We start from the raw sequence: 22,845 nt of genomic DNA on the forward strand, positions 1-22,845 counted from the left end.
CTCTGTATAAAAATAAGAAGTAAATCTATGATATTTACAATTTATATCCTATACAAAAGCACACCAAATTCTAACCTGATACTTCCATCTTGTTCTTTTGAGGCCCTTACACAAAAATATTACAACTGTCAACATTTCAAAATGATACACATCACTTAAAAGATGATCTCATAAACATTTAAGAAAGAAAACAAAAAACAAATCACAGAAACAGGAGACATTTTAAAAAATAATGGAAAGTAAAGGTTAATGTTCATGAACTATAATCCCAATAAGTAACTGTATTGTTTGAGCCACTGTTACTCACATTGAAGTCTTCCCGAATTATCAAAGGCTTCATTTTTTGAGTGTCACAGAGTAAGTCTGTAATGGTTTCATTGTATATCTCCATGTAGGACACACGTAAGAGAAATTCCCTATCAGGAAACTAGGGGAAAACATATGTAAAAACATCAGAGATCACCCAGTTATGAAAACCTAATACTGAATGTTGATGTGCTCATAATAAACATTAAAATATTCTTTGAGAAGTTATCTTTGTAAAACAAACAAAAAAAATCCTATGGTTCTATATTGACAAAAGTAAACACAAAAATATAAAAGCATTGGGGCTGGCCCCGTGGCTGAGTGGTTAAGTTCGCGTGCTCCGCTGCAGGCGGCCCAGTGTTTCGTTAGTTCGAATCCTGGGCGCGGACATGGCACTGCTCATCAGACCACGCTGAGGCAGCATCCCACATGCCACAACTAGAAGAACCCACAACGAAGAATACACAACTATGTACCGGGGGGCTTTGGGGAGAAAAAGGAAAAAATAAAATCTTTAAAAAAAAAAAAGAAATATAAAAGCATTGTTTCAGAAATAATGAAAAGTATGGCATCATAAAATTCGAAGAAGAGGGTGCCCAGTCCAACTCTCTAAGCTTAAAATAAAACCCTACAAACAGATGTTCAAATAAGAACATTAAAAATCATTAAAACAGTAAGGAAAAAACAAATTGAAAACCCGCCTTAACTGATTAGGTTGCCTATCCTGGTCTTCTCACCACATCTACCCTCTCCTGCTCCTGAACGATCACGGACAGCTCCTCAAAGGCAGGGTTAAGATTTCTTGTTCCTCAATGCCTGCTTTGTGACAGGAGCAGCACTGCTTCAGGATTCAAGGGAAAGAATGAAAGGACTCTAAGCTCTAAAGCAAGGCTGTGGGGAAAGCAAATGTACGCTATGCCTTTCTTCCTTCCCCGTGGATAATCGAAAGAGAACTGTAAACCTGCTTCCTTCCACCATGACAAGAGGTGACTGCTTTTACCCGTATGTACCGGAAATTTGGCTATTTACCTTCTTAATTTTTTGGAAAATGTCATGAATTGCCCTGGGTATTACTCCCAAATAATCTTTTGAACCCATCATGGTATATGTTTTTCCTGAAGCAGTCTGCCCATAGGCAAATACAGTACCTGGGGACACAAAAACACACACACACAAAGATTGAAAAAGCATCGAGAGTATGTAAAACTATCAATACTGTTGAACACACACCCAAGACTAAATAAAACGTTTCTGCAGTGGATACAAACCATTGTAGCCTTGTATGGCAGAATCTATGATTGGTACTGCGATTTCCTCATACACATTTTTAGTAGATTCATCACTGTCAAAGACACGATCTAAAAAAAAAACCACACAAGTTAAACTAAACAAATCAACTGTGTTTTCACTTTGAATTAGTAGCTGCCCAAAGAAATAAAATTGTCAGGATATGGTATGATAAAATATTTAACTCACAATATTTTCTTCAACTTATTGGTCCTCTGAAAATACACTTCTCTATAAAGTAAAATGTGCTGGTTCTCACACAAAAAAACACAAGTCAGCTATCTTATGTGCTTTCAAGAGGCAGTGAGGCATAGTGGCTGAACCTGGGGATCTGGAATCAGACTGCCTGCAAATCCTGGTTCTGTCACTTACAAGCTATGTGACCTCGGGCAACGTGGATGATGTCTCTGTGCCTCACTTCCCTAACCTGTAAAGTGAATATATATTATCTTCCTTAGAGAATTACTGTGAACATATGGTTAATACTTAGGAAATGCAAACTATTACTATTCTTTGAGAAATTTTAGTGTTTATAACATATCTAGCAAGAAGGCCTGGCTCAAACTAAACCAAGAAACACAGACAATTGGAAGAAAAGCACCGAGCCAAGCTGAAGTGTTACAGAGAACAGCTGGTTGGCTGGCTGCTGAGGGCTGGGGTTAGGTAGCACTTGCCATGATGAATCCACCAGTCCAGGATGTGGTCTCTCCTTTGTTGGTGCATCAAAAATGGACCACTCTCTCAGTGATGGGCTCACATTAGAAAGCCCCCAAGAAATGGATTTGTCAGTCAGGAGGGAAATGTATCAACTGTCTTGAGAAATTCAGTGCTCACACGGCTTGCACCATGACCAACATCTGCACTTGCAGGTAGAACCCTATGGGAAACCAAAGTGCCATCTGAATGCTGCCAGGGGTCAGGAGTTCAGGGCAAGGAGAGATGGCAGGATGATTCAAATCTTAATACCAGCTGCTTCAGACAGGTAGGTGAGTCCAAACCCCTTGTGAGCATACACAGCTACTGAGAACCTGCAGCACTTGAGTCAGAATGCCTGTGTATCCCTTGTTCTTGGTTTTATCATCTCTGGAACATACTGTTCTACCTTTTAAAAATTTATGTTGATACTATCAAATAGTCCTTTACCAGGAATCATTTTCTATTCTATACATCTTTACTCTAAAGGCTTAGATATTGGCTTTCTAGCATAACACTAAGTCAACAACCTAATCACTCTCACTCCTAAGGTTGTTGAGGGGACCTTACTGTGCTTTGTGGTGCCTACGTGGCAGCATGGCAGTGTGGCTGGAACACAGATCTGACTCCTCCATTTGCTGGCTGTGTGATTTGCGTTTCAGTTCCTCATTAAAATGGGAAGGTACCTATCACATGGGCTTGTTAGGAGGATTAAATGAGTTAATATATATGAGGTGCTTAGAACAGTGTCCGGCACATGGTCAGCACTATACAGAATGTGCTAAATCAATACACAAATCAGCCTGGCCAACCTTGAGGGCCTCCAAGTCCTTTTGCCCTAGCTAGCTCTCGCTCATCCTACAGGTGCCGGGTACCTAAGCTAGTTAGATCCCCTGCTAGAAACTCCCACAAAGCCATGTCATCATAAGTGTAATTAGTAGTCTAAAGTCTTTCTTCCCACCATATGACAAGCTCCACAAAAGGGGCAGTAGGTACCCACTGTATTCTAGCCAAGAAGGAATATCTTCACTATTTATTCTTTAAAGAGTTTTCTTGAAAATAATTGTGGAAAGAATATACCTAACTGAAAGATCTTAAAGATGACTTGACATTAAGCAACATATTTTGGGCTTACGGAGTCTTAGGCCACAAATACACTAATGAATAAGAGGAAAAATGTTAGTTTCAGTCATAAGGCATTATGACTATAACTGTGTTTTAAACATCAATTCATTATCTTACTTATCATAAAGGATGGATGAGCAATTTTTCAAATCTTCCACTGAAGCAGTTTACAGACGGCTTAGTCTTATCTTTAATGTCAAATCCAGTATTCTGGATAAGCCTTTTGTACTCTTAAAAGGAAAAGGATAATATGTTTACTTTTGATGCTATTATAAGCTTACCAAAATTGAAGGATTTACTTCCATCAACTTGATAAATAGCATTATTGTCAGTTTTCCAGTAAACTTGCGTATCTTCTCCAAGAGCTTCTTCTCTAAAAGAATAAAAACAGTGCATTTTATAACTAGTTTTGAAGTCTGTTATATGAAAGATAATTTAAAAGATTTCGTCTTCTGAAGAATATTTTAAAGGATGGTAATGACCTATACTATAATTGGGAGAAATGTGGAAAGTCCACCTTTAAGGGGTCACCACTTTTCAATGGGGCTTCCCTGACCTCCTGCCCTCTCACCGGAGCGTCCCTGGGAAGGTCTTCACGCCCTTCCCCCACCCAGCACTGTATGCTGAAAAGATACATTCAAACGCAACTCCGATTATCCTTCTTGCTTAACATCTTTCAAAACCATCCGAAATCCTCAACACACGGCACGTGAGACTTCGATCATGTTTATTTCTCTCTTCAACCTTTGCTTCCTCTGACTTCCTATATACACCCTAACTCAAGACAAATCAACTATCTGAAGGTTCCCCCAAGAGAAGAGATTTAATCCCTCTGTGCCTGGAATACCCCGACTTCCGTTTCCATCAAGTAACGTAACTATTCTTTCTCCCTGAAAAGTGTCAGGACTTTCCTGACACCAGCCCTGTCCGTCTCCCACGCCGTCATCTCGCTGTGGGGCTAATGACCCCTCCGGCACACTCCCCACCTGCCCGTCACAGCACCTGTCACAGTGTCGTGATGGTTTTGTTCCGGAGCTGTCTTCTAACGCATTAGATAATGAGCTCCTAGACAAGAGGGAAGTCCTCGTCTTGATATTCCCCTTTATTTAACACAGTAACATTTAACACATATTTCTCAAATGCAAAAATGTGTTAGTATTCTGAGGGAGGGGCAGAGACTAGAGAAGCAAACAGACATCATTTCTTGCCCTTCCTGCTCTCTCTATAGGGTTCATGACCTCTGTGTCTCCTCCTCTAGAATGTAAGATCCACGGGGCAACGACGGTAGTGTCTACCCTGTACCAAAAGGAAAGAATTCCAAATGGGCGAATATCAGGCTCGCAGCGTCCTGAACGCTGAGCCAGCCGCCGCCGGAGCGAAGCCTGGGCGCAGCGAGCAGCCTGGGCCTCGCGCCCCGGGACACCGGGCGGCCGGGCCAGCGGCCAGCGCGCAGGGAGCCGGCTGCGCAGCGTCGAGAGAAGCCCCGGCCGGCCCGTCTCTCGCCCGGGCCGGGACCGCGCACCAAGGGCGAGCGGCCGAGCTGCCGACGGCCTACCTGCTGTTGAGCGGCCTCAGGCGCACGCACACGGCCACCGCCGCCTCCTCCGCCATCCCGCCGAGCGCCGGCCGGCTCGACGCCCGCACCGCCTTAAAGGTCAAAATTTCCGCGACGCCGCGTCTGATTGGGCGGCGGCCCCGTGGCGTCACGCGTCGTCCCCTGCGTCCCCGGACACTCGCCGCGGGGGAGGCGCGTTTCCAGCGTCTGGAGCAGAGGCGGCCACGGGGCGCGGAGGGCGGCTGTCCTGGCGGCAGTGGAGACGACGGCCGTCTGCTGGAAGCCTCTGGAGGGCGGGCAGCCGGTACGAACGCCGTCCGTCGCCCATCCTTGAAGACTTCGCAATCGGTGGGAAAACACGGCAGAGAAATTTTTTTCCACAATCAAAAGAGAATTACCACCTTTAAACAGTCATACTTTTTCCTGTTTTAATCTAAAAACCCTTAAAACGACAAGAGTTGAAAGTTACTACCCAGCCCAGAAACAAAAGAATCTTGTGCTCCTTAGAAACTGTGAGTTTTAGGTTTTTCCTCTTTCTTTTTGTTTGAACTCCTGTTCCCATTGGCTGTAAGTTCCTAAAAGGTTGACTTAGGAAAAGAATTATTGAAGAATGGAAAAACTCACTTAGTAATGAGCTCAAACTTTTTTTAGCGAAAGTGGAAAAGTGATTCTGAATTCTTTCCCAGAAATAGTGCTTGGTTTTCCTTTGTTTTAAATATGTATCCCAGTAAAGTATTAACATTTTCTTTAGGCAATTTCATTTCCTTTCAGTCCTTTTCTTAGTTGATTTAAGAAGCATCAAGAATTATCTCCTTTCTCTCACCAAAAACATGACCTGCAGTTGCTAATAATTGTTCGTTGTTTAGGAGTAGAAAACACTATTGATTTAATAAAACTATTTTGGAAGGTAATTCGGCAATATCAAAAATTGGAAGGCGCATGTACCCTTTATGCGAGCAATTCTGCTTTTAAGAATGTATACATATATTTGAATGACTGTGCAAGGACATGTATATCAGGCTATCAGTTGCGGCATTGTTGACAGTAGCAAATGACTGAAAACACATTAAATGCCAATAAATATGTTAAGTGGTTGACATTGTCAAGGAAAATAATCCATAATCAATCTATAAATGAAAATTTGGGTGAGTTTATTCTGAGCTTAAATCTGAGGATTATAACCCAGGGCCTTTCTTCCCAAAGGAAGAAAGGGCACCAAAGAAGTGGGGTGCACAGAGTGGTTATATACCCCCAGAGAGGATGTTTCACATAGGATTGAAATGTCCCTTTTACCGTAGTCGCGAGACTGCTCTGTCCGCACAGCGATTGATGGAAACAGCAGGTAGGTCTTCTGTCTCAGTGAACGCAGCAGGGTGGCAGTCTGTTGTCTCCAGCTGAGTGGTAACAGGTGAGCTGGGTGGTCAAAGGTGAGTGCAGCAATCAGTTCCTAGCCTAAGGAAAGATGCTTATCCCTAAGGAAATGCCAATGTGGGGGGAAGTTGCACCTTTATCTCGAGGGCCTTTGTTCTTGCCACAGGAAATGTCTAAGCAGATATGCAATGCGTGCTCAACAGCCACAGTCAGGCCCTTTTGGAAAAAACAAGGTCAGGCCGAATTAGGTTTATACCAAATGGCTTGCTCATATACTCCAATATATCCTATTGCTTGCCATTTTTATTTGTCAAACACAAGCTGGGAATGTAGTCTCGCTTTCTGGTTGGAAAGAGGAGAGTGGATTTTGGTGGACTGCCATCAGCCTCTGCAACACTCTGACTACCTTAGATTTTCTCTGTAACCTAGGTTGCTTTTCCCTTCCTCTCATACATCTGTATTCTATTTGACACTCATCCATACTCAATTTTAGCAAGTTTCTTTTTTTATGAAGATGTCATAGACTTATTGAAGCTGAAAGGAACCTTAGAAATATTCTCATACAATTTTCTCATTTTGTGGATGGGACAATGGTGAATTACAAGATAAATGATTTTCTAGTGTGGCATAGCTTATAAATGGTGGAGTTGGACTGACCCAAGCCAGTACAGTTTCCATCTGCCACTGAACTCCTGTGTAACCATGACTAAAAGGAAAGGGACACTATGTCTGTAATCATTGCAGATAATTGTTGCAAGATTAAAGACTTGTGCTTTTGAAATTAAACACTGTTTATCTATTAAACAAAAATTACTCCTGTTGAAGGGGATGGAATGATATAAATATACATTGCAATTAATTTTATATGAAATTCATAAAGTAAGTGAGCACAGGTAAGTATTTCAAATTCATGTATATTTGTAATACCAGGAGCTCTCTGACCCCTAAAATTTGCACCATAATCAAGAACTGCCAAACACTATGTGAGGCCATGCCTCCCTCTGGAAGGACCACGGTGCCCTCTGCAGCTTTAGCAGAAATGAATACAGTTTGGGGGAAAAAATAATGAGAACACCAACATGCAAGTATGTGCAATTAACATGCCTCAGAAATTCACTTTACCTTCTTGAATTGAATGAAGATATTTATGTAAAGATCATATTTTAAGCAAAGTATACTACAGCCTGTATAGCAGGTACCTATTTATATAAAAAGATATGCAATACAGAAAAAGATACATATAGGTCCATATCTACAGATTAATTTGAGGGTAACACTCTAGGAAATGGCACAGTTGCCTTTGGCGAGACAAACTGGCACTCAGGGATCAGATGTGGGAATATTTACTTTTCACTGTGCTTCTTGTACTACTTAAATTTTTTATCATATGCATGTATTAATCTTTCAGGCAAGAAAAAAGTTAATCAACAAAAATTTTAATTACCACTTAGAGCAATAGCTTGCATCCAAATTTCAAGCCTCCCTCTCCAGAAGTTCCATAACTGAAGTTCTTTAATCTGTTCAAAACAAGACAACAGGCCCAAAATGGAGTCACTTATACTAAGCCCCACGTCATCAAACCAAGACTTAACTTAATTACAGGTTCAGCTTTCCCAGAGAAGGAACTTTACACCAGTCAACCAGGAATCACCCCACCAGCACTAGTTAGGTAATCTGCCTGATAGGCCCCTTCCATCCTCTAAAGGAAAGTGACTTTTCAATAACTAATTTGCTTGCCTAGTATAACTTCCTTGTCCCCACTCCCTTCAGCCTATAAAGGTTTTTCATCTTGTACAGCCCCTCGGGGCTCCTTTCTATGTGCTACATTGGATGCTGCCCAATTCAAATTGATTTTTGCTCAAATAAACTCTTAAAATTTTTAAGTATCCCTAAGTTTGTCTTTTAACAGTTCTGTACCTGTTGACAGTCCTGGTGTTAAATGAGGGAACTGAGGGAGACCCTGAAGGTGCCTGCCCCCGAGAAATGAGCAACCAGGTGGGTGTGTGTGGAGCCCCTTGAGCTCACTGCTTTCTCGCTGCCTCTGGAGGTGGTTATTAAGTCCTTCTGGGATCCTAGCTCTGCAGCTCTTGCATTATGAGTTTTCAAACTTTATTTGAACATTTCTTTTTCCAGACTGGGTCTGGAAACTGACGGGAGTCAGATTGGGTCCGACTTACAAGCTGGGCGGTACAGGGGCGGGGGAGGGGGTGGCTGGCCCTGTTGTCCAGTGGTTGGGTTCACGCCTCCGCTTTGGCAGCCCAGGGTTTCTCGGTTCTGATCCTGGGCACGGCGGTGGCACTGCTGGTAGGGCCATGCTGAGGTGGCGTCCCACATGCCACAGCTGGAGGGACCTGCAGCTGAAGGTATACAAGTATGTACCGGGGGGCTTTGGGAAGAAAAAGGGAAAATAAAATCTAAAAAAAAAAAAAACCTGGGCTGGGTCTGGGTCTGGACTGGACGTGACTTAAGCTGGACTGGGTCCAGCGTGAGGCCTTGAGTGGATAAAATTTTCTTTCAAGGATGGGCAAGTAAGTTAACCTTGCCAAAGACAGTCTTGAATTATAGTGGCCATGGTGGAGAACTTTTAACCTAGCTAAGATTATCCATTTAGAAGATGCCCTGGTGAAAAAGGGGTCTCAGACAAACACAAAACACGAAGAGGGAAAATTATTTTTCCTCCTCTACTGTGTCTGGTACCAGGATGAGGCCTGCTGGGACACCCCACTCGCTCCAGAGCCTGCAGACAGGATCCAGGAAAACTGGTAGAAGCTGCCAAAGGGTGAGAATTCTTACCAAAGTCACCCTCCAGATCTCTATCTGTGGTGCCTGGTTGAGAGAGGAAGGTAAAATTTCACATTATTCCTTCTATTCCAAACTCAGATTGGCAGGACAAAACATTTGTAAGAATTAGATCTTGACTGAAAGTATGAATCTGCTTTCAGGTACCCATTGGTTGTTGATCCTTTCCCTCCCAGGGATAACTATTGCCTTATTGTTTGTCTCCTTTAGTGGCCAGAGAAATTGGCCTGGCAATCATCGGGTTGTGGACCCCTACAATAAGGCAAGACAGAAATGTAGGTTGCACTCCATCTGCAGCTAGATATGGCTGGATAGAAATATGGGTTGCACCCCATCTGCAGCTAGATATGGCTGGACAGAAATGTGGGTTGCACCCCATCTGCAGCTGGACATGGCTGGACAGAAATGTGGGTTGCACTCCACTTGCAGCTGGGATTCTACCCACTGTTGCCAGCTCTCAGGGGAATTATTTCTTTCTTGCTTTGATTATCTTGGAGAGTGGCTCTGGATCCTGAGAAGGTAGTATCTTTTTTTCCTCTTTGAGGACACCTCTTGTGTCCATGGAGTTGTTCAGTACTGCCAGGAATATTTACTATTTGCCCTGGCTGAAATCTGACAAGATATTCAAAAGGATTTTTTTAAGTATCTCTATGGTCAAAAGTTGGCCCAATAAGAAGCTGATATTTAGAGCCTGATAGAAAACAATTTTTTTAGGCCTTCTCCCCTAAGCTAGAATGAAACTATATACCCAGAGGGAAAGAAGAACATTCTGAAATCTTTGTGGAAGAATTTACTAAAATATTCCAAAGACACACAGCTCTAACTCTAGAACATAGGGATCTTTTGTTTTCCATCTTAGTTGATGATCTTCTCCCTGATATAAAGAAGCAAACTGAGGATAATGTGCTTGGTAGATGGGGTCCCTCCTTGATATTAATCTGGTTGCAATCCCATTCTCTGAGAAATTAAAAACAACCATACTTGTCTTACAAATTGAGTCTTTACAAGAACAGAAATGTGGATCTAGAAACAATTCAAAGCCCATCTCTCTTTTTTACCAATCCAAAACTCCGATATTCATCTCAGAAGGCTTGCAGATATTCTAAAGGATCTGGGCTTCAGAAACAAAAGTCCTTCTAAGTGGAACTTGTATTCTTTCTCTGTGCCTTTTGAAATGTAAATATTCTACCTGGTCTTCTCTAGGAACCAAGGTCATTCATATCAGAAGAAAGAAAAAGAAAAGGCAATTTTGAAAACTAGGCTTATTGAAAATCTCTTCCACAAATAATAGTAAAAAGCTTTAGCCATCTGAGCAGTTAATTTACTCCCTCTGCCAGAAACACAACTTGGATGAAACTGATTTTTTTATAAACTAGTGAGTCTTGCATTACCATACCTGTCTCTCAGCTAAAATTTTAAAATAAAAGCTAGGAGATCTTTGTTTGATCTGTTTGCGTGTTTATGTTTGTCTATGTATGTATGTTATAAATCTGTATTTTTTTCTACCTCCAGATGGTATTAATGAGGGTTTTAGGCTGGTTAATTTTAAAACTGAAGATGAGAAGCAGGCTCCGAGGAGCAGGAGTGGAGTTTGCTTGCCCTTTGTTGGGAAACATTTACATTTGTAAGGGAAACCTCCATCTGTAAAGATGCCTCCTCTCTGTGTCAGGAAGAAGGCAGGATGGCCTTATCTCTGGGAACTCTTAATGGGGAAGGCAAGGACTTAAGTTGGTTACTGTTTGGCAACCTCATGTAACTGATTTAGGGTGGTGGCTTCTGGCCTTTACTGAATCCGATTTGATTCTTATCTAAAAGTTGTGGGACCACCCAATGGCCAGACCCCACCTGCACTGATAACATTTTAACTTTTTTACATGTTCTTTCCTTTGTCTTGTAAAGAGATGGCTCACATACCTATGCCTTAAATTTAGCCTTACTCTCCACCCATGTTTGTAGCAGAAGTGGCAGCAGCAGCTCCTCTTGCCCATGGGTCCTGTCCCCACACAGCAGCTCTGACTGCCCATGGATCCTGTCCCCATGCTATTCCACACTATTCTCTAAATAAAAGAACACTACTGCCAGACCTTGAGAATCCAAGAAATCTTTCTTTCGACTCCTCGGCTCACCAACCCCGCATCGGTATTGCCAAAATTAATTTGTAAAGAGCTCTATTTAGTTGGCTTAAAGGCAAACAAGAGTTTATATAAATCAAGTGTACTCTCAAAAATATAGAAACTAACCCAAATGTTTTTCAATTTCATGTGATCTAGAATAATCTTCAGTAAATAAAAGCTAGTTTAAGTTTTTTGGTTTAATTAAAACAGGCATTTCTTGAGAGTTATCAGCATTAAATATAAAACTTTTATTCTACCTAGGTTTAGCAAAAGTCAAATAAGCTCATGTGCTCTCTGTTACAGAATTTGTCAGCAAGAAAGATAACTTAAGATGATGATTAGCTGTGTAATATCTTGTGAAGTTTTAATGACTAATCTAAGCATAATTTTTAGGAAGCAAATGAATTAAATAAATGTAATAAGATAAAAGTTTATAAGTGAACTTTTCAACAATAATTATTCTTTATAGTATATCTATTTAAAAATAGTTTCCAAAATCTTTTTTGGTAACTTGAAACCTTAAAGTTATACTGAAATATGTTAAATAATGGGTATTAATTGAACGTCTAGATCATTTCCAAATGAAATAAAATACTGAAACATTAATTACTGAACATAGGTTTATCCACTTTTGGCTTCCTTTTACAAAGTAACTAAAGATATTGTGGTCTATTAGCAAGGAATGTGTCACAATGTTTTGTGCCACATTGAAAAATTCATTGTGAGGAAGATAAACTTCCAGAAATTATGAAATGTGTTTACAAATTTGCCGACTCACAGAATGCTTGTGTAATAGTCCACAATTGCTTACTTCTAAGTTATCACTAGGAATAAAGGATTCTAAGGGCCAAGAATTCTAATAAATACATTTAATTAAAACTATTTAGAAATAACAAGAGTGGAAGAAAACAATGCATATGAAAAGTAGGTAAGGAAAGCAAAATGACTGATTGTTCCAGAACGAGAAAGAGGAAACAGCATAGGATAAAATCTGAATGGATATCAAAAGCTATAGGTTTGTAGAAAAAGGAATCTTGGGAAAGAAATTTTATGTGTTCGGCATGGATTTATTTAAGTTTTTTAACAATGAATTTTAATATCAAAAGTGCACTGGTGCAAAACTAGAATTTGGTTTCACTCTGTTAAGAGAACAAAGTTTTCTTAGACTATGGTCTGCCCTTGATAAGAGGTTGTGAAAGTTTTTGTTTTTTGGGTTTTTTTTGTTTGTTTGTTTTACCTTTTGGTTAAATCTAACTGGAAAGCTTGAAAGCAAAGATTTTGTGTCTTACCAAAATGATTTACTGTGCTTCACATTGTCTTTATTAGGTTTTTGATTACTTAAGAAAACCCAATCTTCTCAATATTAAAAAAGCTAAGTTTTGTTTACAACTATGTAACCTTCTGTATTAGACTTTAAATTTTTCTATTGTCACTTTGGTGAAATGGATAATGAAGTGTTATTTCATAATGGTTTGTGATCCCAAGTCAATGGTTCAAACTTTTAGATGTTTTGACAACTTCCCCAAATCAGACTCTAAGTGGAATCTTTTTGAATGCAACATAACTTTGAAATTTCTCAGATGGCCCCTGGAAAAATCTCAAAAGATTTGTCTTTCACTTTGTAAAAGAGAGATATTAAACTAATAGGCTTATTTGGTATGTTAAATTACAGCAGAAGAGGGGCTGGCCCCATGGCCGAGTGGTTAAGTTCGCGCACTCTGCTGCAGGCAGCCCAGTGTTTCGTTGGTTCGAATCCTGGGCGCGGACATGGCACTGCTCATCAGACCACGCTGAGGCAGTGTCCCACATGCCACAACTAGAAGAACCCACAACGAAGAATATACAACTATGTACCGGGGGGCTTTGGGGAGAAAAAGGAAATAATAAAATCTTTAAAAAAAAAAAATTACAGCAGAAGCATTGTCAAATAACAGATGATAAACACTCTTAGATTATATTCGTATGACACATGTTATTAATATGTGTTCTAGAAGCCATATGAAATTCCTAAAAATCTGATATGTCCTGGTATAATGTTATCAGTTGTAATTCCACTAATTGTCTTAAAATGTCGTAGGTCACAGACATAACAAAATTTCCTTGTCAATTCCATTATAATGAACTCTGATCAGATCTTTAACCATGGGGATTTTTAAGTCTTTTGTCATTTCCAAACAGATATTATTTTACTCTAATGCTTTTGCAAAAGGAAGATTCATGGAAAGGACCCTACCAAGTACTCTTGGACCATGACTCTGCTGCCAAATTACAAAGTGTCAAAACTTGGGTGCACATTTCACAACCGAAGAAAGCTCCACCTGACATCTGGTCCTGTGCAAATGCTGGAGACATCGAAATCAAACTAAGTAGGAAGAGCAGTGGCCAACATCGAGGTAGATGCTTCCTCCCAAGATGTCAGATCGAGAACGTCTCTTTCCAGTCCTCCTCCCCTCTCTGACCTTCCTTTTCCTAATTTTTACACCATGAATGTCTTTATTTTTGTTGTTGCGGTTGTTCACATTTTGTCTTGCTCTGGCCTGGAAAAATAATATCATTGTTCACACATCTCAGGCCACTGCAGAGGAGGGTACTCCCACCTCAACATGGCTGTTGGATTTGCCACAGTGGTGTTGACCCTGCCCTCACAAACTTCTCCCTGATTTCCAATGCCTCCATTTCTCGGGACAATCTGACTCCTTTCTCTATCATGCCAGACTCTCCAAACCTGGGGGTCCATTTCCCCGCTTCTGGTTAACAGCTCCAAACCCAGGGGACCTTGCTTCTAGGCTCTGTACAAAGAAAGGGACACAAGATAAAGGCAACCAGAATAAAACCACCCATGCAGTCTACAGTCCCTTAAGTTTTACTCACCTCCATGGCTGTCAACTTTCCAGTCCTGAGCCACAGACAAAAATTGGAATTGCCAGGAGGCATCCATGATTTAAAAAGTTCACTTCCTTCAGCAGATCTCTACTCCCCTGGCTAGGAGTAAGTGCAAATGAGGCTATGTTCAGGAAGCTCTCCTTAACTCTTGAAGATATTGCAATCCAGTCTAAATTAGATGATGCTTGATTCAAATCAATTTTTGCACAAATAAACTAAAAAATGTTAATGTGCCTCAGTTTATCTTTTAACAAATATCTTTGCCTTCCCTGACCACTCAATTTAAATTAAAGTATAGCTTCCTGAACTCTGTATTATCTCATTAGATACAGCATAGTATCTTCGCAATTTAGCTATGAAAAATTTGTCTATATTAGCCCACAGCTGATTAACCAAAACAAAACAAACGACACAGAAACAAACTCTTAGAAGCAGACAACAGATTAGTGATTATCAGAGGGGAAGGATGTGGGGGCAAAATGGGCAAAGGGGGTCAATTATATGGTGATGAATGGAAACTACACTTTTGGTGGTGAGCACGCTGTAGTATATACAGATGTGAAATTATTATGTTGTACACCTGAAACCTATACAATGTTATAAACCAATGTTATCGCAATAAAAAAGAATAAAAGTGGTGAGAGTGGGCATCCTTGTCTTGTTCCTTTTCTTAAAAGGATATCTTTCAGTTTTCACCATTGGGTATGATGTTAGCTGTGGGTTTGTCATATATGGTCTTTATTATGTTGAGGTACTTCCTTCTGTACCCATTTTATTCAGAATTTTTTTTTATCATAAATGGATGCTGAATCTTGTCAAATGTTTTCTCTGCATCTGTTGAGATGATCAAGGACTTTTATCCCTTAATTTATTAATGTGGTCTTTCATGTTGATTGATCTGCAGATTTTGAACCATCCCTGCATTCCTGGAATAAATCCCACTTGATTGAGCTGTATGATCCTTTTAATGTATTGTTGTATTCAGTTTGCTAATATTTTGGTAAGAATTTTTGCATGTATGTTCATCAGAGATACTGGCCTGTAATATTCTTTTTTGGTGGTGTCCCTGTCTGGTTTTGGTTTCAGGGTAATGTTGGCCTTTAAAATGAGTTAGGAAGCATTCCCTCCTCCTCAATTTTTTGGAAGAGTTTGAGAAGGATAAGCATTAAATCTTCCATGAATGTTTGGTAGAATTTACCAGTGAAGCCATCTGGTCCTGGACTTTTATTTTTTGTGAAGTTTTTCATTACCGTTTCAGTTTCCTTACTGGTGTTCTGTTTATTCAGATTTTCTATTTTTTTCATAGTTCAGTCACAGAAGGTTGTATGGTCTAAGAATTTATCCATTTCTTCTAGATTTTCTAATTTGTTGGTGTATAGCCGTTTGTAGTAGTCTCTTATGATCACTTCTATTTCTGTGGTATCAGTTACGGCTTCTCTTATTTCTGTTTTTATGTATTTGAGTCTTCTTTTCTTCTTAGTGAGTCTAGCTAAAAGTTTGTCAGTTTAGTTTATATTTTCAGAGAACCAACTCTTAATTTCACTGATTTTTTTAGTCTCTATTTCGTTTATTTCCCCTGTGATTGTTATTATTTCCTTCCTTCTGCTGATTTTGGACTTGACTTGTTCTTCTTTTTCTACTTCCTTTAGGTGTAAGGTTAGACTGTTTATTTGAGATTTTTCTTGTTTCTTGAGGTAGGTCCCTTTTTGCTGTAACCTACCCTCTTAGTACTGCTTTTGCTGCATCCCATAAATTTGGTATGTCTTATTTTCATTTTCACTTGTCTCTCTGTATTTTTTTATTTCTCCTTTGATTTCATCATTGACCTAATAGTTGTTCAGTAGGATGTTTGGTCTCCACATTTTTGTGATTTTTTTCAGTTTTCTTCTTGTAGTTGATTTCTAGTTTCATACTGTTGTGGTCAGAAAAACTGTGGCTTGGTATTATTTCAATCTTTTAAAATTTATTGAGACTTGTTTTGTCTCCCAACATATGTTTTATCCTTGAGAATTTTCCATGTGCACTTGAGAAGGATGCATATTCTGTTCCTTTTGGATGCAATGTTCTGTATATATTTATTAAGTCTATCTGGTCCAATGTGTCATTTAAGGCCAATGTTTCCTTGTTGACTCGCTACCTGGATGACCTATCCATTGATGCTAGTGGGGTATTAAAGAACCCTACTATTATATTGCTTTCAATTTCTCCCTTTAGTTCTGTCAATAGTTGTTTTATATATTTTGGTGCTCTCCCATTGAGTGCATAAATATTAATTAACGTTATATCTTCTTGAAGGAGTCTCCTTTATCACTATGTAATGTCCATCTTTGTCTCTTGTTACCTTTTTTAGCTTCAAGTCTATTTTGTCTGAAATAAGTATGGCTACACCTGCTTTCTTTTGGTTGCAATTTGCCTGGAGTATCTTCTTCCATTCCTTCATTTTGAGTTTATGCTTGTCTTTAGAGCTGAGATGGGTCTCCTGGAGGCAGCATATTGTTGGGTCTTGTTTTTTAATCCATCTAGCCACTCTTTGCCTTTTGATTGTGAATTCAATCTATTTACATTTAGGGTGATTATTGTTATATGAGGACTTACTACTGCTATTTTATCTTTTGTGTTCTGGTTGTTCTATATTTCCATTGTTTCTTTTCCCTTATGTTTCTGCTTGCCATTTTAGTTTGGTGGTTTTTTTGTGATGTGTTTCTCAGTTTCTCCTTTTGTTTGTATTTGTGTTTCTGCTCTAGATTTTTGTTTTGTGGTTACCATGAGGTTGTATACAATGTCTCAGAGATAAAATAGTCTTTTATCTGTTGATAACATCATATCTTGATTTGCCTATACAGGTTTTCCTCCTCCCCTTTTATGTTTTTGTTGTCTCAAATTATCTCTTTTTATGTTGTGAGTTCATTACCATATTGAAGTAGCTTTAGTTATTTTTAATGGTTTTTTCTCCTTTAACTTTTATGCTACATTAAGTGTTTAACACCCTATTCTGTAATAGCTTTGAAATTACCTGGTTCTCTCTATTTATCACCCTACTCAAAGTTTTACCTTTGCCTTTTCATTTCTGGTAGTAAAGCTCCTTTCAACAGTTCTTGTAAGGCAGGTCTAGTGGTGGTGAACTCTTTCAGCTTTCATTTGTCTGGGAAAGTCTTTATTTCTTCTTTATACCTGAAGGATAATTTTTCTGGATAGAGTATTCTTAGCTGACAGTTTTTATCTTTCAATATTTTGAATATATTGTTCCACTCTTTCTTGGCCTGTAGAGTTTCTGCTGAGAAATCTGATAGCCTAATGGGGGTTCCTCTGTAGGTTACTGTCTTTTCCTTGGCTGTCTTTAAAATTCTTTCTTTGTCCCTGTCTTTTGATAGTTTTAATATAACATGTCTTGGAGACAGTCCTTTTGTGTTGAGATATTTAAGTGTTCTATTAGCTTCACATACTTATATATCCAGTTCTTTCCCTAGGTTTGGGAAGTTCTCAGCTATTACTTCTTTTTTTTTTTCAAAGGTTTTACTTTTTTTCCTTTTTCTCTCCAAAGCCACGTGGTACACAGTTGTGTATTTCTAGTTGTAGGTCCTTCCAGCTGTGGCATGTGGGATGTCGCCCCAGCGTGGCCCAATGTGTGGCACAATGTCCGTGCCCAGGATCCGAACCAGCAAAACCCCAGGTTGCTGAAGCAGAGTGCGTGAACACAACCACTCAGCCATGGGGCTGGCCCTTCAGCTATTATTTCTTTAAGTAGGCTTTCTGCTCCCTTCTCCCTCTCTTCTCCTTCTGGGATACCCCTTATCCTTATGTTGCTTTTTCTAATAGAGTTGGATATTTCTCATAGAATTTCTTCACTTTTAAAAAATCTTAGTTCTCTCTCCTCTTCTACCTGCATCATTTCTAAGTTCTATTTTCAACGTCTCTAATTTTCCCTTCCACATGGTCTGCTCTATTTCCAGTGTTGTCTACTGTCTTTTTCATCTCATTTTTTGAGTTCTTCCACTCCAGAATTTCTGCTTGGTTCTTTTTTAGAATTTCAATCTCTTTGATGAAGTACTCCTTCTGTTTATTAATTTTATTTCTGAGTTCATTGAACTGTCTTTCTGAGTTTTCTTCTAGTTCACTGAGTTTCTTTATGACAGCTATTCAGAATTCTCTGTTGGTTAAATTACAATCTTCCATAACTTCAAGTTTGCTTTCTGGAGAATTGTCATTTTCTTTTTGTAATAACATGTCACCATAATTTTTCATGGTGCTTGAGGAGTTTTTCCTCTGCTGGTGCATTTGTAATAGTGAGTATCTTGCTTATTCAGGTAATGCTTTGTTCACTTTGATTCTGAGCTGCTTCTGGTTGTATTTGAGAACCGGTACTTTCACCCTCCACTGCCTCTGTTAGCAGTGTCCTTGGTGCCCTTGTTGTGCTGCTTGTGCCTCCGATGTTGCTGGTGGCTTGCTGCTGCTGGTGTCTTAGCAGTAGCAGGCATCACCACCAAGGTCCAGGCTGGCGTGTCCCTCTGCTGCTTCCAGTGTTACCTGGTTTGTGGGTTCTCCCCTGCAATGGGGGCAGGGAGAGAATGAGGCAGGAGCTGGGGACATGGGCACTTCTGCCACATCTGAAGTTGTTGGGTCCAGAGGTGCTACTGCCACAGGTGAGGGGCCAGGGTTCAGGCACTGCTCTAGCTGGAGGGGACTGGAGTCACAGGCTCCACTGCCATTTCTACCTGGCTCTTTGCAGATTCATGTGCCACTGTGACTAGGGGGGCTGGAGTCACTTGTGCTGCCTCTACTGCTGTTCCTGGGTTTTCTAGGGGTGCTGGCACCACCACTACTGGGGGTTCTGGGTTTGCAGGCATCATCGCCACTTCAAGTGGGCTGGGGTCACAGGTGCCACCACCAAGGGTAGGTCTATTTTCTAACTCAGTCCTCCTCTCCAAAGGAAACTATGTGTATTCTATGTATCTTTCCAGAAATTACATCAATACAAATTTATTGAGTGATTGAATAAGCAAAATTTTTAATTGAATGTTTACCATACCCCAAGAGTCTTTCTAAGTGCATGGAATAAGGAGTAAACAAAAACTATGTCTTTAACCTCATACAGGTGACACTCTAGTGGGAGGAGACAGATAATATATACACAAATAAATACATAGATATTATGTCTGAAAGTTATAATTTTTAAAAGAAAAAGAAGAGTAAAAAAACAGAAGTGGCAGACAAGAGAGTTGCTATTTTGTACTGAGTTCTGAGAAGGTGACATCTGAGTAGATACCAGAATTAAATGGAAGAAAAAAATTATGGCTATCTCAGGTAAGGGCCTAACAGGCAGAGAATAGCCAGTGCAAATCCTTTAATTAAGAGGGAGCCTGTCGGGCCAGCCCTGATGGCCTAGTGGTTAAAGTTCAGCATGCTCCACTTCAGCAGCCTGGGTTCGGTTCCTAGGTGTGGAACCACACCAGTCATCTGTCAGTGGCCATGTTTGGCGGTGGCTCATATAAAAAAAGAGGAAGATTGGCAACAGATGTTAGTTCAGGGTGAATCTTCCTCAGCAAAAAGAGAAGGAGACTGACTAGTATTCAAGAAAGTGCCAAGAGACCTGATGTGGCTGGAGTGGAGAGAACAAAAGGGAGAGTGGAGGTAAGGCCAGGGGGTAACAAGAGGCAGGGTTATGGTGAGGCTCGGGCGACAGTGAGACTGTGGGTTTATTCTGAGAAAAATTGGGATGGGTGGTCCTGGGCATCTTGAGAGAGGATTAACATGACCTAACTTTCATTGTTAAAGGATCATTCAAACTGGTGTGGTGAGAATAGACTGGCAGTGGGGGTGGGCAAAGATGGAAACATGGAGGTGAGTTCAGAGAGAGATGATGCTGTTTGAGATCAGATGGATAGCAGAAGTTGTGATAACTGGTCATATTCTGGAATATTCTCAAGGTAGCCACAACAGAATTCTCAGGTGCTTTGAAGGTGAACTTGGAGAGAAAGAAGTTAAGCAACAGGACTCCATCGTTTGTGGCCTGGGTAACCAGAAGGTTGGACTTGCCATCAATTAAGATGTAGAGAACTGTGGATTGAGCAGGGGAAAACTGTGGATTTGAGGGGAAGATCATGAATTTAGTATCAGACATTTTTAGTTCGCAGTATCTATTAGGTATCCAAGAAGGGAGAAATTAAGACCTGTTTGCTGATGTGACTGGTTTAATTGAACAGGGGAAATGATGATGCAAGAGAGAGAAGAGTATGCAGGAAGGGGTAGGATCCAGTGCACCGGTGGGGAGACTGTCAGAGTGGAAGACGGCTGTTCAACTTATTGCAAGCTAGAAGATGAGGGAAATGGGCACAGACAAGTGGGTGGGTAGACAGGCTGACAGGAGTCAGTGCAAAGTTTCTTCTGGCTGCTTCTACTTTCATAGTGAAATAGAAAGGAAAATCTTGTTGGAAGGAATTAGTGAATCCATTTTCACTCCCTTGCTTAAAATCTTCCATAGGCTTCCCTTCACCAATAGAATAACATACAAACATTTCATCATGGCCCACAAGGCCCCACAGGACCTGGCGCCATCTACCTCTCTCCACTGCCCAAAATGTTCCAGCTATGGGGGCCTTCTTCCTTCAGTGCCTCAGACACATGGCAAACTTACAAGCTTGGGTTCTTTGACTTACTTGTCCCTCTGTCTGGTAAGCCCTCTCTCCCACCTGCTAAGTTTGGCTAATTCTTATCATATAGGTCTCACCTCAAAGGTCCCCTCCCTCAGCCTTTCTTGAATACCCCATCTAAAGTGGCCTCTCTTCTCATCATGTTATTTTACTTACATGTTTATTCTGTATTGTCTGCTTCTTCCCACAAGAATGTGTTTCATAAGAAACTATCACCCTCACCCCACCTCCACCTTATCACTCTCTCTCTCCTCTGATCTGGCTTTTCCTCTTCTCACCACCACCTGATAGAGACAGAGATAGAGATAGGACTAGAGAGAGAGATTTGTGCACTATCCATCGCCCTCAGAGAATCATAGTTCTATGAGAGCAGGTGCTTTTCTATTCTATTGACCAGGTGCCTCCTGAGCCTAAAATCACATCTGGCACATAGTACGTGCTCATTAAATATTTCTTGATGAACATAATTGGAAAATTAAGTGAAAAAACATATGTAGAGCATATAACAGAGTGCCTGGCACATAGTAAATCTTCAGTAAACGTGAGTGGCTACAATGACAACATAGACAACCATGTCAACAACCATGAGCACAGTTGTGGAAGGCTGATCCTCCTCTGTGCTCTTGAACAGATTCCTTTCGGGTCATCAGAGACTTTCTTTCATTAACTGCACATCCCTTCCTCCTCTTCTCAGGCTGCTTCCTTTCAGCTAAGTATGTGCAAAGTTTGCCCACTATTTTTAAAAAACCAGTTAAAACACACTTTTTTTAACCTTATATTCTATTAGACATAGCCAAATATTTTCACAGTTTAGCAACTAAAATTGTAGTCCATACTAGCTCACAGTTTGTTAACCAAAACACTTCTTGAACTAGCAAACTCGTTTATATTTATTGTTTTTTTCTATTAACTAGTTTCTTTAAGTTGAATGAAACTACTTAATATTTGCATAGTTAAAATATTAATCATTATAAAATAGTATACTGTAGTCCCTCCTTATCTGCAGGGGACACATTCCAATACCTCCAGTGGATGCCTGAAATCACGGATGGTACCAAACCCTAAATATACTATGATTTTTCCCATACATACATACCTATGATAAAGTTTAATTTACAAGTTAGGCACAGTAAGAAATTAACAACAATAATTAATAATAAAATAGAATAATGATAACAACATATTGTAATGAAACTTACTATTGACCTTAGCAACCTCAGCATATGACTTTTTTTCTTATTAAGTAAAGAACTTTCACCTTTCCACTTAAAGGAAACAATTTATGGCTTCTCTTTGGCATTTCCAAATTGCCAGCATCATTACTCTTGCACTTTTTTGCTATTATTAAGCAAAATAAGGGTTACTTGAACACAAGCACTGCAATACTGACAGCTGATCTGATAACCAAGATTGCTAATGTGACTAGTGGGCAGGTGGTGGGTACAGTGTGGACCCGCTAGACAAAGGGATGGCTCATTTTCGGGGGGAGGGACAGAGCAGGATGGCGTGAGATTTCATCACAACACTCAGCATGGCATACAATTTAAGACTCATTAATTGTTTATTTCTGGAATTTTCCATTTAATATTTTCAGATCGTGAGAGACCTTAAGTAACTGAAATCACAGACAGCAAAACCACGGATAAGGGGAGACTGCTATACAATAAAAGATTGATCCATTATCAAACTCTCCAAAGTAACTAGGCATATTATGTGTATCTTTCCAGAAATCATGTATGCTTATCAAGACATATAAATGTCCTTTGAAAATATCAAATACGACCCTACCGTGCATACAATTCTGCACCTTGGGTTTCTTTCAGCTAATAAAACATCTGGGATGCTTTTCTAAAGTACACATAGGAGCTATATCACTCTTTTTACTGGCTACGTAGTGTTTCATTGTATTGATAAAATGTTGACAAATAAAAATGGCAAGCAATAGGATATATTGGAGTAAACGAGGAAGCCGTTTGGTATAAACCTAATTCGGCCTGACTTTGTTTTTTCCAAAAGGGCCTGACTGTGGCTGTTGAGCACGCATTGTATATCTGCTTGGAAGTCC

The 22,845-nt window shown here is 40.0% G+C and overlaps 1 protein-coding gene and 1 long non-coding RNA gene across 3 annotated transcripts in view; one reads left to right on the forward strand and one right to left on the reverse strand.

Annotated features, from left to right (window-relative positions):
• The window catches only part of LOC139044921 (centromere-associated protein E-like), a 79,526-nt gene extending 74,497 nt beyond the window's left edge, over nucleotides 1-5,029 (reverse strand). Inside the window, exons 1-5 of the mRNA XM_070506503.1 lie at nucleotides 4,967-5,029; nucleotides 3,693-3,784; nucleotides 1,575-1,664; nucleotides 1,336-1,454; nucleotides 308-427 (exon numbers count right to left, since the gene is read on the reverse strand). Of these exons, the coding sequence (XP_070362604.1) occupies nucleotides 308-427; nucleotides 1,336-1,454; nucleotides 1,575-1,664; nucleotides 3,693-3,784; nucleotides 4,967-5,022 (477 nt within the window). The 5' untranslated portion in view covers nucleotides 5,023-5,029. The remainder of the gene's footprint in view (nucleotides 1-307; nucleotides 428-1,335; nucleotides 1,455-1,574; nucleotides 1,665-3,692; nucleotides 3,785-4,966) is intronic.
• Nucleotides 5,030-5,240: 211 nt separating this feature from the next.
• On the forward strand, nucleotides 5,241-14,872 carry LOC139044816 (uncharacterized). Of its 2 annotated transcripts, none has more exons than XR_011502080.1 (4): nucleotides 5,241-5,478; nucleotides 8,265-8,332; nucleotides 9,038-9,180; nucleotides 12,923-14,872. It is a non-coding gene; the product is annotated as an uncharacterized lncRNA (long non-coding RNA). The 2 variants fall into 2 exon arrangements; XR_011502079.1 differs by having other exon boundaries at nucleotides 5,242-5,478; nucleotides 8,247-8,332.
• The last annotated feature ends 7,973 nt before the right edge of the window (nucleotides 14,873-22,845 follow it).

The sequence above is a fragment of the Equus asinus genome, chromosome 3 (assembly GCF_041296235.1).
Source record: "Equus asinus isolate D_3611 breed Donkey chromosome 3, EquAss-T2T_v2, whole genome shotgun sequence".
In the NCBI taxonomy this organism is placed as follows: domain Eukaryota; kingdom Metazoa; phylum Chordata; class Mammalia; order Perissodactyla; family Equidae; genus Equus; species Equus asinus.